This window comes from Protomyctophum parallelum, assembly GCF_964188405.1.
Source record: "Protomyctophum parallelum genome assembly, chromosome: 9".
Classification (NCBI taxonomy): Eukaryota; Metazoa; Chordata; class Actinopteri; order Myctophiformes; family Myctophidae; genus Protomyctophum; species Protomyctophum parallelum.
In genome coordinates, this window is record NC_139706.1 from 26,091,925 (window position 1) to 26,108,201 (window position 16,277).

Below are 16,277 nucleotides of genomic sequence, written 5' to 3' on the forward strand. Positions count from 1 at the left end.
ATTGAACAAGATAAAGGGTAAAAACTGTGCAGAAATACAAATGAGCCATGGACAAGGTGCATATAAGAAAGATGAAAGTCTCCTTGTTTGACATGACTGTTGCCATTCTCTTGCTACTGTGCAGCAGTGCATAAAACTTCCAACACCTGCTGTTACAATAAGAAAGAAACTCAGACAATGTAGTATTGTGTATTTTGACACATCTTAAAAATGCTTAAATGCAATAAATAATTAATATAAAGCAATTTAGTCATAAATACACCAAAAGCAATACAAGCAATAGAACACTAGGACACACCACATTGTTTCCCAACCTTATCATGTATCTTTGTTGAACAAAATAATCATCACTACAGTTAACCGTTATGCAAATTTAGTCACTTAAGAACTAAAGTTTTTAAACAATCAGGTTAAAATGATAGTGTTTAACCTTAAAGGAGAATTTAACAACCCAACCCCACTTTTCTTCATAACTGGTCCTATCTCTAACCCTAACCTAATTAATTAATGCATGTTCACCAACCTTAAAGGACCACTTCACCACTTTTCAACTTATCTTCATATAATAGGTCCTCTCCAATAATCATGATAAAATGGCACAATTGTTTTTCTACTCAGTCTGTGTCTCATAGGAGGGCTGTGGGCAGTTCAGAAACTCGTCCCCCAGTGACATCATCGTTAGACAGAGTTTTTTTAAACAATTTATTTTTTACAAAAATGTTTAGATTTGTATTACCATGAGAACGATGGGTTCCATTTTCGCATTGTAACTTTTCAGGACTAGAAAGCCTGCAGTTTCTATTAGCTTGGATTCCCCATCGATGATGTCACTGGTGGACGGGTTTCTGAACTGCCCACAGCCCTCCTATGAGACACAGAAAATTGTGCCATTTTATCATGATTATTAGTGAGGATATATGAAGATAGGTTGAAAAGTGGTGAAGTGGTTCTTTAATGCATGGTGGAACTAACGAGAGGTCAAACCATGGGGCAGTCACCCCATTGGCGTCTACTTACTCTGCATCTCAGAGGTGGGTGATGGACAGTCATCTCAGAGGTGGGCGATGGACAGTCATCTCAGAGGTGGGTGATGGACAGTCATCTCAGAGGTGGGTGATGGACAGTCATCTCAGAGGTGGGCGATGGACAGTCATCTCAGAGGTGGGTGATGGACAGTCATCTCAGAGGTGGGTGATGGACAGTCATCTCAGAGGTGGGTGATGGACAGTCATCTCAGAGGTGGGTGATGGACAGTCATCTCAGAGGTGGGTGATGGACAGTCATCTCAGAGGTGGGCGATGGACAGTCATCTCAGAGGTGGGTGATGGACAGTCATCTCAGAGGTGGGCGATGGACAGTCATCACAGAGGTGGGCGATGGACAGTCATCTCAGAGGTGGGTGATGGACAGCCATCTCAGAGGTGGGCGATGGACAGCCATCTCAGAGGTGGGTGATGGACAGTCATCTCAGAGGTGGGTGATGGACAGCCATCTCAGAGGTGGGTGATGGACAGCCATCTCAGAGGTGGGCGATGGACAGTCATCTCAGAGGTGGGCGATGGACAGTCATCTCAGAGGTGGGTGATGGACAGTCATCTCAGAGGTGGGTGATGGACAGTCATCTCAGAGGTGGGTGATGGACAGTCATCTCAGAGGTGGGTGATGGACAGTCATCTCAGAGGTGGGTGATGGACAGTCATCTCAGAGGTGGGCGATGGACAGTCATCTCAGAGGTGGGTGATGGACAGTCATCTCAGAGGTGGGCGATGGACAGCCATCTCAGAGGTGGGTGATGGACAGCCATCTCAGAGGTGGGCGATGGACAGTCATCTCAGAGGTGGGTGATGGACAGTCATCTCAGAGGTGGGTGATGGACAGCCATCTCAGAGGTGGGTGATGGACAGTCATCTCAGAGGTGGGTGATGGACAGCCATCTCAGAGGTGGGTGATGGACAGCATCTCAGAGGTGGGGGACAGTCATCTCAGAGGTGGGGGACAGTCATCTCAGAGGTGGGTGATGGACAGCCATCTCAGAGGTGGGTGATGGACAGTCATCTCAGAGGTGGGTGATGGACAGTCATCTGATCTCAGAGGTGGGTGATGGACAGCCATCTCAGAGGTGGGTGATGGACAGTCATCTCAGAGGTGGGTGATGGACAGTCATCTGATCTCAGAGGTGGGTGATGGACAGTCATCTGATCTCAGAGGTGGGTGATGGACAGTCATCTCAGAGGTGGGTGATGGACAGTCATCTCAGAGGTGGGTGATGGACAGTCATCTCAGAGGTGGGTGATGGACAGTCATCTCAGAGGTGGGTGATGGACAGTCATCTCAGAGGTGGGTGATGGACAGTCATCTGATCTCAGAAGTGGGTGATGGACAGCATCTCAGAGGTGGGCGATGGACAGTGGTCATTCCATGATCTGTGGTCATTTCAAACAAGATTCCAAACTTTAATTTTATTTAATGATACAACAACAATGGTTTCTATTTCTGTTATTTTAATTGTGCAAAAAAAAGAGAGACTAAAGCTAAAGATTTAGCTTGGGGTATCCCCAATGATGATATCATTGGTAATGGCATAGGCAAGTTTCTGAACTTTCCACAGCAAAGCCATCTCTGATAATAAGATAATGTTCAAAATGGGTGGAGTGCTCCTTTAATATTCACTCAGGTTTCCACAAATATTATTATCATCTAATAAAGCCATTAAAAGTGCATGATCATTTAGTCCCAGAGGTTACTGCTGTCCAGAGAGTATCACATTTTGCCAAAGTATATTGTATATTGTTAAGGGTGTAGGCCAGGGGTCCCCAAACTTTTTCCTGTGAGGGCCACATAACGTTTCCCTTCTCTGATGGGGGCCGGGGTCAGTTTGTAACAGAAAAAGTGTGACGATCGCAGGGGTGCCTAAACGTAAACATTCTTTTTTTCCAGAAAGCCACACATAACCAAATATTAATAACCAGTGCACGTACTGTACATGCAGCACTACAGGGCTGCATAGTGCATGTACTGTACATGCAGCAGTGCCAGGGTTTCCTGCACAATGTTGTTGGCATGGCGCTGCGCCATTCTTGAAATAAATCGCGCCATGCCAAGCTTTTTTTTTTTTTGAGGGGCCTATAGTGAATCATGGTGTGTGTGATATGAAATGTCCAGTACCTCCCCAGTGCCTCCCCAAGTGCCACCCCAGTGTCTGCCCTGCAGTGTCTGCCCAGTGTCTGCAAAGTGCCTCCCCAGTGTACCCCTGAGTACCTCCCCAGTGCCTCCCCAATGTCTCCCAGTGCCTCCCCAGTGTCTCCCCAGTGTCCCCCCGAGTGCCTCCCCAGTGTCTCCCCAGGGTAGCAAGACCACTCGCCCTTGGCGAGTGGTCTGGGCGAGTGGTCTTGGCGACTCGCCAAAAAGTCAAGTCCACTCGGCCCAAGCAGAAGGCCATTCGGCCCGGGGCGAGATGACTTCCCCTTTTGGCGACAAGTCTTCACTTTTTGGCTAGTGTTTTCTTCACTTTCAGCAACTGCAGCCTTTGCTAGCTACTGTGCTAAAGCAACAAAAATAACATCCGTGCGCAAACCAAAACAAACCAGGGTTGCCACATATCGTGTAGAGATGAGTCGGTCATGAACGCAGTGCCCCCCCAGTGTCCCCCTGAGTGTCTCCCCAATGCCTCCCCAGTGTCCCCCTGAGTGTCTCCCCAGTGTCCCCCTGAGTGTCTCCCCAGTGTCTCCCCAGTGCCTTCCCAGTGTCCCCCTGAGTGTCTCCACAGTGTCTCCCCAGTGCCTTCCCAGTGTCCCCCTGAGTGTCTCCCCAGTGCCTCCCCAGTGTCCCCCTGAGTGTCTCCCCAGTGTCCCCCTGAGTGTCTCCCCAGTGTCTCCCCAGTGCCTTCCCAGTGTCCCCCTGAGTGTCTCCCCAGTGTCCCCCTGAGTGCCTCCCCAGTGCCTCCCCAGTGTCCCCCTGAGTGCCTCCCCAGTGTCTCCCCAGTGCCTCCCCAGTGTAATTAATTAATGAATTAATGAATTAATTAATTAATGAAACGAACCCTCAATGTATCTTTAGATGTATCTGCGTTGAAGTTTGGACCATTGAGCTATGCTTTGGATGATGCCTAAGCTCTATGCATGCCTTGGGCTTGGACTCTTCCTTCAACAACATCTACATCTAGTGGCAGAGAAAGCACATTGCAGCTATCCGGAAGAGTCCATCAAATCGTCGTCACTGCTGACGACATCTTTCTCGCAGTGACTGCTGTGCTATTATTATCATTTATCAAGATGGCGCTGCGGCCAGGATCTGGAGGAGGCAGCAGGTATTTTAACCCTTTTCCTAATGAAGTGTAACCGAGACAAAATGTGTTGTGTTCGTGAAATAGGTTTATGTGACACACACATACACGGTGTGTGGCAAGAACTAACTATAGATACTATATAAGGGCTGCTTTTGTTGTCGAGACAGAGTGATGATGAGATGGCTGGATCTCTGGATGTCAGGTGTCAATGCTAGCTGGGTACTAGTTAGCTGAGTCAACTACTAGTACTTATTAAAAGGGGAAGTAGAAAGGCCAGTCATTCTGTACTCTCGTATCCACTGTACAACTATAACGTGGTGTTTTATAAATCCGGATAGTAGTGTGACAACGAGTGTTAATTTGCTGCTAAGGCTACTTACTGGAATGTGCAGAGGAGAGCAATTTGGTCAATGTGAAGCAAACAATAATACAGGCCTGGACATAGGTGATTTCAGACTGTGATAGTTTTTATGTGCATATGCTCATGTGCTATTTTAAAATAAATAGTCTAAATCATATTCCAGTCTCCTACACACAATACATACAGTAGTCGTTACTGTATCATTCTGTCTTCAAGCTTCCACTGCACCTGCCATAAAGCATGAAGCATTCTTAGGCCTGTTCTGACCTCAGTTCTGTCTGACCAGTTCTGCAATTATTGATTATTTTACTAGTGAACGGGTTCAGTCACATTATCCCGTTCAGTACAAGACATTATGCATCACCGTGCCAGTTGAGCCTGTCTGCAGAGAGCAGTGGTGAGCGTTTAGAAGGCTCTGTCTCTGATCCTGGTGTACTGTACTGACAGAGAAGATTGAAAATGCCAGCTTCATGATTATTTAATAAGCTGAGCTTTAACATAGGCTGAGTAGGTTGAATAATGAATATGTGAGTCTCTGCACCTACCAGGTGATACTGATACTACAGTTAGTTGAAACCAAAGAACCCAAAGACTGTAGATAAGGGCAGAGAGACAGGCAGGGAAGTAAGTAAACCATTTTCTTATATGCACTTCACTTTCAAACCTTACAGTATGTGCTAGTCCTAGCTGTTGATGTCTGATTGTAAAATCAGTTTGTTGTAATATGCTGAAATTGTCTGGGGAAAATGTAATTACTTTGTGTTCTCTAATAGATATTGAATTAGCTATTGTTGTTAAGTTTGTACATTTACCTCTCCCCTTCCATCAAAACAAACTGTAGGCTAGGCGTACATCTGTTGAACACATAATGTGGTTCCTTGATGTCTGAATTGACTCCAGTAGTTATTATTGTTGAATCTGTTATTTGTTTTCTAATTTTAGACCCCAAGATGATGATAAAAGAACATAATAAAGTGCAATATTATCATCGGGTCATTTCTGATACTTCCGTGACTATGGAGAGCATCACATGCCCTATCATCACATGCCCATCACAATATCTGAACCTTAAGTTTTCTGAAACCTGTTATTTATAATTTTTTGCTGATGGGTTCCCAGTTTGGCCAGTTTGACCAGTTTGTAGATCTGCTATTTTACCCCCTAAAAAGTGAAAACATTAGTGGATTTGCCCAAAATAGGGATGCCAGGGTTACTGTGGTTAAAGGGGAAACTCAGCAAATGTGTTGAGGACACTGCCCAGCAGTCTGTTGTCACCCAGCCAGGAGAGGGCGAGGTTGCTTCTCGCCCTCAGGCGTCTTACTGGTATATTTCAAATAAATATAATACCTAAATCCGACGTAATTTACACATCGTACCTGGGTTGCATTTAAAAAAAAAATCCCATAGACTTCCCATATATATCACGTCAAATAAGAGTGTTCCAAAAATAAACTAATGATCCCGGCAGTTTGACTCATGGGTATGATATGAAGCATCAACTGAAGCAGCGAAAACTGCAGAATTAGTTAAAGTTTTGCCAGAAAAAGACTATCAAATATGACCATCGTAAACGACACAGAGCCACCTCCCCGACAATATCGCAGAGACAGTATGTTTATTTTGGGACCACAATGCTTATATGGGACGATTTTAAGATGACCCAATGTTATTCTCCATAGAGAACAACGTCCACGACCCAGGGATGAATGAGTAACGTCAAGACATACTTTATTTTTGATTTATTTGTCAAATACAAGACACAACACAAGTTAAGACATCAAATCAAAAAAGCTTAAAAGCTAAAACGTGAAGGAATAACCAAAATACACACTGCAATGGTAGCCTAAAAAAAATCATATCAGATGTTTATGTGGCCGTTTGTTATTTTTGCTCTGTCATATGATATTATTAATGATCTGCCGGACCTGTGCAATGGTCTGCCTCGTCGTTTCCACTTCCCACAGCTGCCTGTTATCACTGCTGATCACTTTCCATGTATGCCTGCTAATCCTTGGCCTGTTATTCAGTGCAGAACGGTTAGCACGGTTGTCCTATGAAAAGCATTTTAAGCTGCAAATCTTAGCGTAAGCAGATGTGAGGCAGAATCAAGTTGAGCCCCATCACTGACGATAAAGCCATTGGCCCAGATTGATGTTGTACTTGTGTTGAGTGTTTTGTTTACTCTTTTCTCAAATGCTCATTGCTGTAATAGCTGTGCTGCTGTGTCCCTTGCATCAAAGCCATCATTCTGTGATTGCTGCTATTGGAATTTGTATGGGTAACAAGGTATAATAATGTAATAGGTGTATGGGTTAAGGGCAAATTAGAACAAATGAGATAATCAAAAAAAGTGAAACAAAAATTATTTCTGACCTAACAAAAATAATCAAATACAATTTCTTACCTCCTTACCATAAACAATACTCATAAGAACCAACAAAACAAACTCAATATCACTTGACAGAACAGCAAAGTAACTTACTCATGAATAACAGAATAATATAGAGAACTTCAATCATCATCAGCCACTCTGAATGGCTGCAGCGCTCATGAACGCTCCCCACCAATCACTGGCTGTCTGGAAGTGTCTCCTCCAATCGCTGGCTGGTCACACCTGTTTTGTATCCAGTCACACCCACGTTCTCGGTCTAGTCTATATCTGGCACACCACTGCATTCCAGGACCAAATCATAATGCATATTAATTAAATAACAATACAACCACAGTCGTAACACTAGCTTTGGTGAGGAGTGAGGACAAAGACAGACATGTCTGAGTTACAGAGCCAAAGTCTCTGTTTTCCCCCTCCTGTCCTCTCTCACAGTCAGAGGAAGGTTACACTACAGAGATGCATTGCATGCTGTTGGATGTTTTTCTTTTATGGCGCTTGTGTACTGATCAATAAAGGCTGTCCTGAGTCCTGAACTACAGCAAAGCTATATTGGAATTGGATCAATTTATCTTTTACCTGTCAGATTTCCCACTTGTGGTGGTCAATTCATTGATGTGGTCCCTGGAAAGCAGCAAGCTAGGAAGATAACATCTGCCTTGCATTCCTGAGAAGTCTGGCACAACCGAGAAGTGGGATAGATGACTGAAACAGTTAAAGTCACACCTAAAAGTGTGTTTGTTATTCTAGTCACTTTAATAGAATAGAACAGAACAACAGTGATAAAGAGACACAACAAGTTCTCAGTTCCTTTTACCACCACTACAAATTGGATGACCGACCATGACTATGACTGACCGTAAACATGGCAGAGAATGAGTTAACTCATTCTCTGCCATGGTTACGGTCAGTCATAGTCTGTTCCCTGAATCCCTGCCGAGGATTTCAGCCGGGCGTTTTAATTTAAATACCCCGAAATTCACCCCGGTGAACCGGAAGTCGTTATCGACCATTACGGATCTGCCGCTGGATACTTTCGCTTTCCTCAGAAGCATTAATATTGGAACCGCGGGGTAATGCAGATTCTTTTAACATCGATGTCCTGTATAATCACTGAAATCTGAGTTTCAATTTCGAGAAAAACGCTGCTAAAGATTGCGCTTATAAATAATGGAAGTGGACGGCGGGGAAATGTTTATTGACGGAAGCAAGCGCTGCCTAGTGACGGGGAAGCTAATGTACGGTAAATCTAAAAGAGGCTATTCTGGATTAAATGACCCCCAAAAGACATCAAAGATGGCAACGGCACAAATTGCAATTTGGGAAATAGGACATCAGCGGCAGGGAATGGAGTCTTAAAGGTTTTATGACATTCATTTTCATTTCTTTTTCTTTTTCTTTTTTCTTTTAGGTCTTATGACCTCAATTACACCCAAAAAACCTGAACTTTGAACATTCAGTGGATTTTCTGTGGTCTGAAGTTTTCTTTGGGGTTTGGAAGCCTTTTGAGCTACAATGAAAACAGTGACATCTGCTGGCAAATCCCATTGACATATATGGGATTTGCAGGATCTTACATCACAAACTGCCGGCAAATCAGAGCACCTGTTTGAGCCAGAAAACCCCAGATCACAGAAAATCTACTGAATGTTAAAAGTTCATGTTTTTTGGGTGCAATTGAGATTAGAAAACCTAAAAAAAATAAGAACAATTCCAAAACCTTTTTTTTAATGTCACAATCCCTTTAACGCAGTGCAGGAAACAAAGTTACAGTCCAACTGCAGGAAGCAAAACATTTTTAAGTGGTGCAAATCACTTCCTTAAGTGAGTAGGTGTGTGGGTCCCTGGCTGGCTGGCTGGCTGCCTGGCTGGCTGGGTATGTGTGAGCATGAAAACAGCATGGTTGTAACTGTCATTTCTCAACCGTTTCGGATGCAGGCAGAATATCCAAGTGTATTTCAGAGGACGTTAAAAAAATCAACCTCACAGTCACTTTGTCAATCGGGGTCTAGTGCATGGGGTCTAGTGTGGTGTTGGTGACAGGCTGACAGGCTAGTGATAGCCTACTTACATTATTTTCTCTTTTTCTTTAAAAACCTATGTTTAATGATTTTTCTTTACAACATAGTATTTTCAAAGCAATTATTCACATATATTTCCCCCCCCACAACCACATGGCAGCACAAATACTAAACAAAATCTTCAAAGAAACATCAGGAAATGTCCATGAATACAAGCAAATTAACACACCTACTTACATTCTAATCCTCAAAACGCACCAGTGTGCAACCACATTAATACAAGCAAATGTTGATTTACTGCTAATTAATTGTGTGAGTGAGACAAAGACAAATATGGCTCTTAGCTATAGCTAAGCATAACATTTCTGAAAGTCCCAGTGTTTGGGAGGGACATGATGTTGTTTTCTCTGGAGCACGATGAAGCTACAGCAAAGCCTTCATCTGACTGAAGTCATATACTGGAGAATTAGTTTTGAAGGTAATATAGGTCATGCAGTAATAACCCATGTTTTTCTTTCTTCCCTTTTTAGTTTTATGTTTCCTGTTGGAGGGGGCTTGGGACCGCCACAAGGTGAGTCATTCTACTGTCAACACGACTTACCTGCACTCTCCAAGGCTTTTAGCGCTCCTTTACAAATATAGTCAATTTTCCTCATACTGTCTTCCATCTGAAGCAATGCTGTAGCCTAGGTTTTTTCAGATGGTATACCATCATTATTCCCTGCACGACATGCTCACGTATACTGTAGGCTATACGCTCGTGCGTGTTCTGGTCGATGGATAAAATGATTAGCAGAACATATAACTATACTCCTTTATCAGCACGGCATACTACTACGTATCTAAAGGGAAGAACTACACTTTAGTAACTGTAAAACGGCCTCTAGAGTGAATAGCCCAATGATTGAGCAGATAATGTAGTTGTTTTGTTTCAAATCGGCTATGAACTATTGATTATGTGTTAGGACTAAGGAGGACCAGCCATTTTTGTGTGTGGGTTAAAATCTAATTGGATGCCAGGATTGTTACCTTTGGAGCATACGCCGAAGTATTTGCACTTGCAGCTTTGATCGCCGAAAATCCGGCGGTTTCGTCATCATAAAGCGACGGCCTCGTCACCAGGTCTGCGACAAATCCGCTATTTTTAATTATAAAACAACGGCCAATTAAACACATTAAACAAATAGCGGGTTTAGCGTATTATGCAGCACCGACACATGGATTAAATATATATATAAATTAAGCCATAAGTACTCAATAACAATAAATGCAACACATTTGAGCCTCTTCCCAGATTTGTGCATTGCTTTGCTGTGAGGCTCTTTGGCATCACTTAGCCATCAATGCTTGTCATATCTGAAATGCTTGTTCGGTTTATAATAATACCTCATTATTATAAACCTCATTAGTATAAGCTCAGACCACAAAAAGGCAACTACTCATTGAGACTATTGTGAAGTGTCTTTCAGGGGTTATAACGTGCTCCCTTTGGCAATGTCATTCATTGAGACAAATCATTCAGAATGTGTGCAGTCTCCTAGACGAGCCATTTATTCAGCCTGGTTGAGACTTAATCTGGTGAATCATCCGGAGGCTCCCATAGGAGAGAGCTGCTCAGCTCTGATTGTCAGCTAGATTTTTCCGCCTTTTCCCTTTCACTCCTCTTCGTTTGCTCAGAGTTGTGACTATAGTCACCATAACAATTGATCCGCCTGTCGCCGAGCCCCTGTCAACTCCGAGCTGTCCAGGAAACCTCCATGCATTACGTTTCACTGCTGACTCCTGAAACCAAACGATTCCTTCCTAAGTTCAAGTGACTGTGTGTTGTGCTCACTATATGTCTGTGCTTGCATTGGACAGCTTACCTTAATGCTTCTTCAGATCTTCCGTGGCATTCAATACAGCATTCAATATGAGCAAATATCTGTCCGATGTTTAGTGCAGATGTGTGCATTTGTATATTTTTCCCTCAGGCATGGTGCCCATGCAGCAACAACAGCAGCAGCAGCAACAACAACAGCAACAGGGATTTCCAGGGATGGTCCAGGTTATGCAGCCCAACATGCAAGGGATGATGGGAATGAACTTTGGGGGACAGATGCCCCCTGCTTCCATGCCAATGCAGGTGAGGGCATTTGTCATTGTTGTGAAATGTACATGAATACCATGCATACTGCATAGTATCATGCCTGCTCCATCAATTTTATGGCGTGAAATGCTGCGTTGTAATCTATTTGTTTTGTTTTGTATGTCAGTTTTTAATTATTTGTAATATGAATATGAGAATATGAGAATATAAGACCCCCCCCCCCCTCTATCAATAAACCCTACCATTATTATCAAAGTTAATGTAGTAATATAGTAATGTTACTCCAAGTCACATAAAAAACATACGATATCTGGCGCAATATAATCTTAATAGAATCATGTAGCCTCATTGTTTTAATATGTTGTACTGTATGCATGTTTTGGACAATCTAATACGATTGTCCTGTAGAGTGTGATGTGATGCTGCTACCAGATTTCCAAATCATTGAAGATTTTAATTTCAAAACTATGTTTTGAAATGCGTAGCTTTCCTGCTGCCTTGAAATCTCAATATTATTATACTTGCGGGAAATGCGGGAAATAAACGCCAAACTTCTGCTTGTAATTGTTTGACTAACCAGGGTGGCATAGCAATTGGGATGCAGGCCCCGGGAATGCAGTTCATGGGCCAGCCTCCATTCATGGGCATGAGGACTCCTGGACCACAGTATACTGCTGACATTCAGAAACACATGGCAGAGGAACACCAGTAAGTAACCTTTTTCATTAATATCCCCTTCTGTTCATGTACTGTATGTCCATAATTGTGTTTGTTTGGATGCATATAGCCAAGCTTGAAGAAAAACAATTAAATGTTTACATGAAACAGGCTCTTTTTCAAAACAATTATTGTGGAAATGCTCTCGTTAAGAAATGTAATTATTTGTCATTGGAAACATGACATTGATCTTCTCTGCCAATAACGCAAAATGGATACATTTTGTTTCCTGTTCTCTTAGAACAGAACAAGTGGAAGATAATTCTATTCTTAAAGCCCTTAGTACTGTACATATGTGGTTCCCAAACACTGTGCTGAGGCATACTGGTGTGCCATGGGATATTGTGACAACAATATGTTATTATTGCAATATACAAACAGTTATGAAATTGTTTTGACTAATTATAATCGTACAGTTGTAGTAATACAGAGGCAAATTCTGAAACTTGAAAGTGTCTTTTTTTTTTGTCACATTCAAACTATTTTGAGCACACAGCATATATTAGCAAAATAGCCAGAATAGCAGATCTACAAGCTCACGATGCATTGTGGTGTGATGTGTTGTGCAGCTTCTAGATCTGCTGCTTTTTCCATGAATACAGGTGTGCCTTGAGACAAAATGTTTTAAAGCCATTGATGTTATGTATGTATTGATGTGTCACTCCATGGCTCACTCACTGGTCTATATGCTCTGTGACGGTGCCCTGTAGGAAACGACTGGAGCATCAACAGAGGATGCTGGAGGAGGACAGAAAAAGGAGGCAGTTTGAGGAACAGAAACAGAAACTGAGGCTGCTCAGCAGCGTCAAACCCAAGGTGAGCGTGGCATTGCACAGGGGGCTTACATTGGACCTCGGCACCCCGCTGCCCTCCATTTCTCATTGCACAGGGGGCTTACATTGGACCTCGGCACCCCGCTGCCCTCCATTTCTCATTGCACAGGGGGCTTACATTGGACCTCGGCACCCCGCTGCCCTCCATTTCTCGCACGCTGCTATTTTTTGTTTTTTTTAGAGCACTTCACCTAACATTGAGACGCGAACCTTGCCTTGTCTATCCTGCTGTAGTTTAGTAGTCTGAATGCATGTTCAGCCAAGTAATGTGTTGAATGTATGTATGTTATATGTCTATGTGCAGCAGTAGCACCACTCAGTTGCTATTATTTGCATGAATAAAGAACCATGTCAATTTTTCTCCAGCATACATTTCCAAATGCTAATTTAAAAAAAAGTGAGGGGTGCTCTTATCATCATACATCATCTCATTCCATCCAATCACAATTTGTGTCCTCACTTTTCCTTCTTCACTTTTCTGTCCTTTTTATCCTCAATATGTACTTTGCTCAGCCAATCAAATCATCACTATGGGGTGCTCAGCCAATCTAATCATCACTATGATTTACACAAATAGGAGGGGCTAGCGCCCCTCATTGAGGGTTGTGTTTGGTTGTCACGCCACCTCATTACAAATAGTGTGTGTGTGTGTGTGTGTGTGTGTGTGTGTGTGTGTGTGTGTGTGTGTGTGTGTATGTGTGTTGTAAGTAAGACCTTTTTGTGTTATTTCATGTCACTGCCATTGCAGTGCTGCACGGCTGTGTATTTAAAAAAATATCCAATCAATCAGTGAATCAATCAATCCCACAGCTGGGGGAGAAGAGCCGTGACGACGCCCTAGAGGCCATCAAAGGCAACATGGACGGTTTCAGCAGAGATGCCAAGTTGCACCCCACTCCATCCTCACAGGCCAAAAAAACAGGTATGCCAACGCCAAGTTCCCATAATTGCCTGTCCTTCAAGCAGTCCATATCCAGCTCTGTTCCCCATAGGCTGACTGAAGAAGGGCATCCCGCTGAGAATAGTAACCCCTCTTACTATTCGCTTGGCCGGCATCCAGACAGTAGGGCTACGACAGCCTCTGGCCATAGTGTAAAACACACATTCCTAAAACACTTTGTTGTTTTTCAGTGTTTCTCCTCACCTGTAACATCTGCCATTATTGTGCTCACTATCTATTTTGCTGTGTCTCTGTTTTATTTTTACATTATCATCCGCTAAATTTTGTCATCTGTTTTGTGAGACCTTACCCCCCCCCCCCCCCCCCCCCCGCTGTGCATGACAGAAAATGGCCTATGTAATATTTGTTCGTGTAATTTTTCGGGCCCTGAGAGATTAATGTAAAAAAAATTCGTTATTGGTATTTTCCACCTATAGGCTGTATATTGTTTAGTTTACACATTTTCATGAACTGAAAGTGAATCCAGTACACCTCAACAGCTGCCCATTTTCTGGCCTTGCACAGAGACAATCTTAACATTTCAAAAAATTGAGATCTGAATTCATCGTCCATTGTGGCCTGTTTAGTTGTGTTTTGTGTCTATCATTATTTCTCCATTTTTGCAGACTCATCACCTTCACACTGCTCTGTCTCTCCTCACTCCCTCCCCCCCACTTTCTCAGAGGATGACGATGAATTTAGTGACTTTATTCAGGGGCCCGTAGACGCCTCTGTGTCTTGCTTCTCGTCTTCCTCTTCCACCCTCCACCTTTCCTCTCCGGCTCCACCTTCATCCCCTTCCCTCAGGGCAGGTCTGTCCTCTCAGACCATGCCTCCTCCCTCTGTGTCCATTCCTACTGCCACCCAGCACTCTGCTGCCAACTCCAGCTCCCAACCTGCAGTTCAAGGTAACGATTCTTTTTGCACAATTGGTTTCCTCACTAACTGGTAGTATCTGCTGTGGATGCGCTACAGTACAGTATTTCTACAGGTACCTTAGGATTGAAAATCGACTGTTATTTGTGGGCAAACGCATGCAGGCACCCACCAACTAAGCCTTTTAAACACATTTTAAACACATTTTAAGCACATTACGATCCATGTAAGCAACAAAAACACATGATCCAGGAAGAATGGAACGTGCTTCATTGGAAATAGAGGATGGTGACATCTGTAGTACAGAATCTTAAAACTGCTGTTGCTGATACCTGCAGTACATTGATTCTAGGTTAGCCAGTTCCTTTTTTTAGGACAGAAGGTTTGTGATTGCACCAGGAGTATTCATCTCTTGCAATTTGCATATCCTGCTTTTTCCCCATCTCTGTAACAGAACCCTGGCTTAGAGGCGACCATTCACATTCATGACAGTTTTAGCACCATCTGTCAAACTTGGGTGGTCATTTGCAATTCTGTAAGGAGGTTTATGATCTGTTTGTTTACCATCTGGTGGTAAATCTATTAGCTGGCCGCAAGAGGGTTATCGCTAATCAAAATGTGATTTGTGAAGACTGTTATCATATGTTTTAGTTTTGTACAGTTAAATTCAGCACAAAGAGCAGTGCCAGTTAACGTACAGAAGAGGAAAGACAAAACTAGTGATGATATCACTCATCCAACCCTCTAGGGCCGTCCCTGGAAGAGAAACTATTCTCCTCGTGTGATTTGTGAAGACTGTTATCATATGTTTTAGTTTGTACAGTTAAATGCAGTGCCAGTTAACGTACAGCAGAGGAAAGACAAAACTAGTGATGACATCACTCATCCAACCTTCTAGGGCCGTCCCTGGAAGAGAAACTATTCTCCTCGTGTGATTTTTCGACCGATAAGAAGGCCCAGTTTAACTTTAGATCCCAGCAGCCTTCACCGGAAATGGGCTATAGGGCTAAAGTTTCAGCCCAGTTTCATCCCAGCACCAAATCACGGAACTGGGCAGAGGCTCCTGAGGACTTGAGTTCTGCCTTCACCATCGCAGAGCAAGCCGAGGTCCCAGTGCTCACTGCCCCGCCATCAGCCTGTGGGGAAAGTGGTGAGAGAAGGACCTGTTTATTAGTCTTTACCAGCCTCGCCATCTTTTGCTTTGCCGCCGTATTTAATAAACTTCCAAGGTAGGGCATGTACTTGCGGTTTCCTTCTAATTCTTGGGAAATTTGTTTCACAACTCTTGTCAACGTGGTAAAATAACATTGATGATCATCCTTAACTTACCGACTTCTTTCTCGTAGCGGAGGGAGTCTTACCGGATTGATTTACTACTTGCATCACTCCTGGTCTCTTCACACCTTTTTCCAAAGCTTTGTCTGTCCTCTGTGCCAGTTTTATAACACCATTATAACGGCCAAATCTCATTAGGCCGCTTTCTCGTGTTGGCCGTGTCTCAACAGATTGTGGAAACGGACTGTGCCCCGGGAGATCCTGGGGTAATACCTGCTGACTCAATAAGCTGCCGTCTGTTCCCTGGCTGTGTAACACTCTTTTCAGAAATTGACCTCTGGCGCATGCCGACTGCTTGGGTTTAACAAGGGCGGGCACGGATTTGACTGTTCCCCTGTGGCCCCTATGTCTGATTCTGCATGCTATTGTGCTACTTCTCAATGCTCTCATTTGTTTTCTTCACTTGTATCCTCTGGAGAAATATAGCACTT

At 43.4% G+C, this 16,277-nt stretch overlaps 1 protein-coding gene across 5 annotated transcripts in view; it reads left to right on the forward strand.

Annotated features, from left to right (window-relative positions):
- Positions 1–4,267: 4,267 nt before the first annotated feature.
- Positions 4,268–16,277, forward strand: part of synrg (synergin, gamma) — a 40,027-nt gene continuing 28,017 nt past the window's right edge. For 2 of the 5 annotated variants that reach the window (XM_083773036.1, XM_083773037.1), the window contains exons 1-8: positions 4,268–4,306; positions 9,587–9,627; positions 11,030–11,181; positions 11,726–11,853; positions 12,573–12,678; positions 13,506–13,617; positions 14,262–14,543; positions 15,410–15,661. In XM_083773036.1, the coding sequence (XP_083629162.1) occupies positions 4,272–4,306; positions 9,587–9,627; positions 11,030–11,181; positions 11,726–11,853; positions 12,573–12,678; positions 13,506–13,617; positions 14,262–14,543; positions 15,410–15,661 (1,108 nt within the window). In that variant the 5' untranslated portion in view covers positions 4,268–4,271. The remainder of the gene's footprint in view (positions 4,307–9,586; positions 9,628–11,029; positions 11,182–11,725; positions 11,854–12,572; positions 12,679–13,505; positions 13,618–14,261; positions 14,544–15,409; positions 15,662–16,277) is intronic. The other 3 variants (XM_083773038.1, XM_083773039.1, XM_083773040.1) reach the window with 2 other exon arrangements.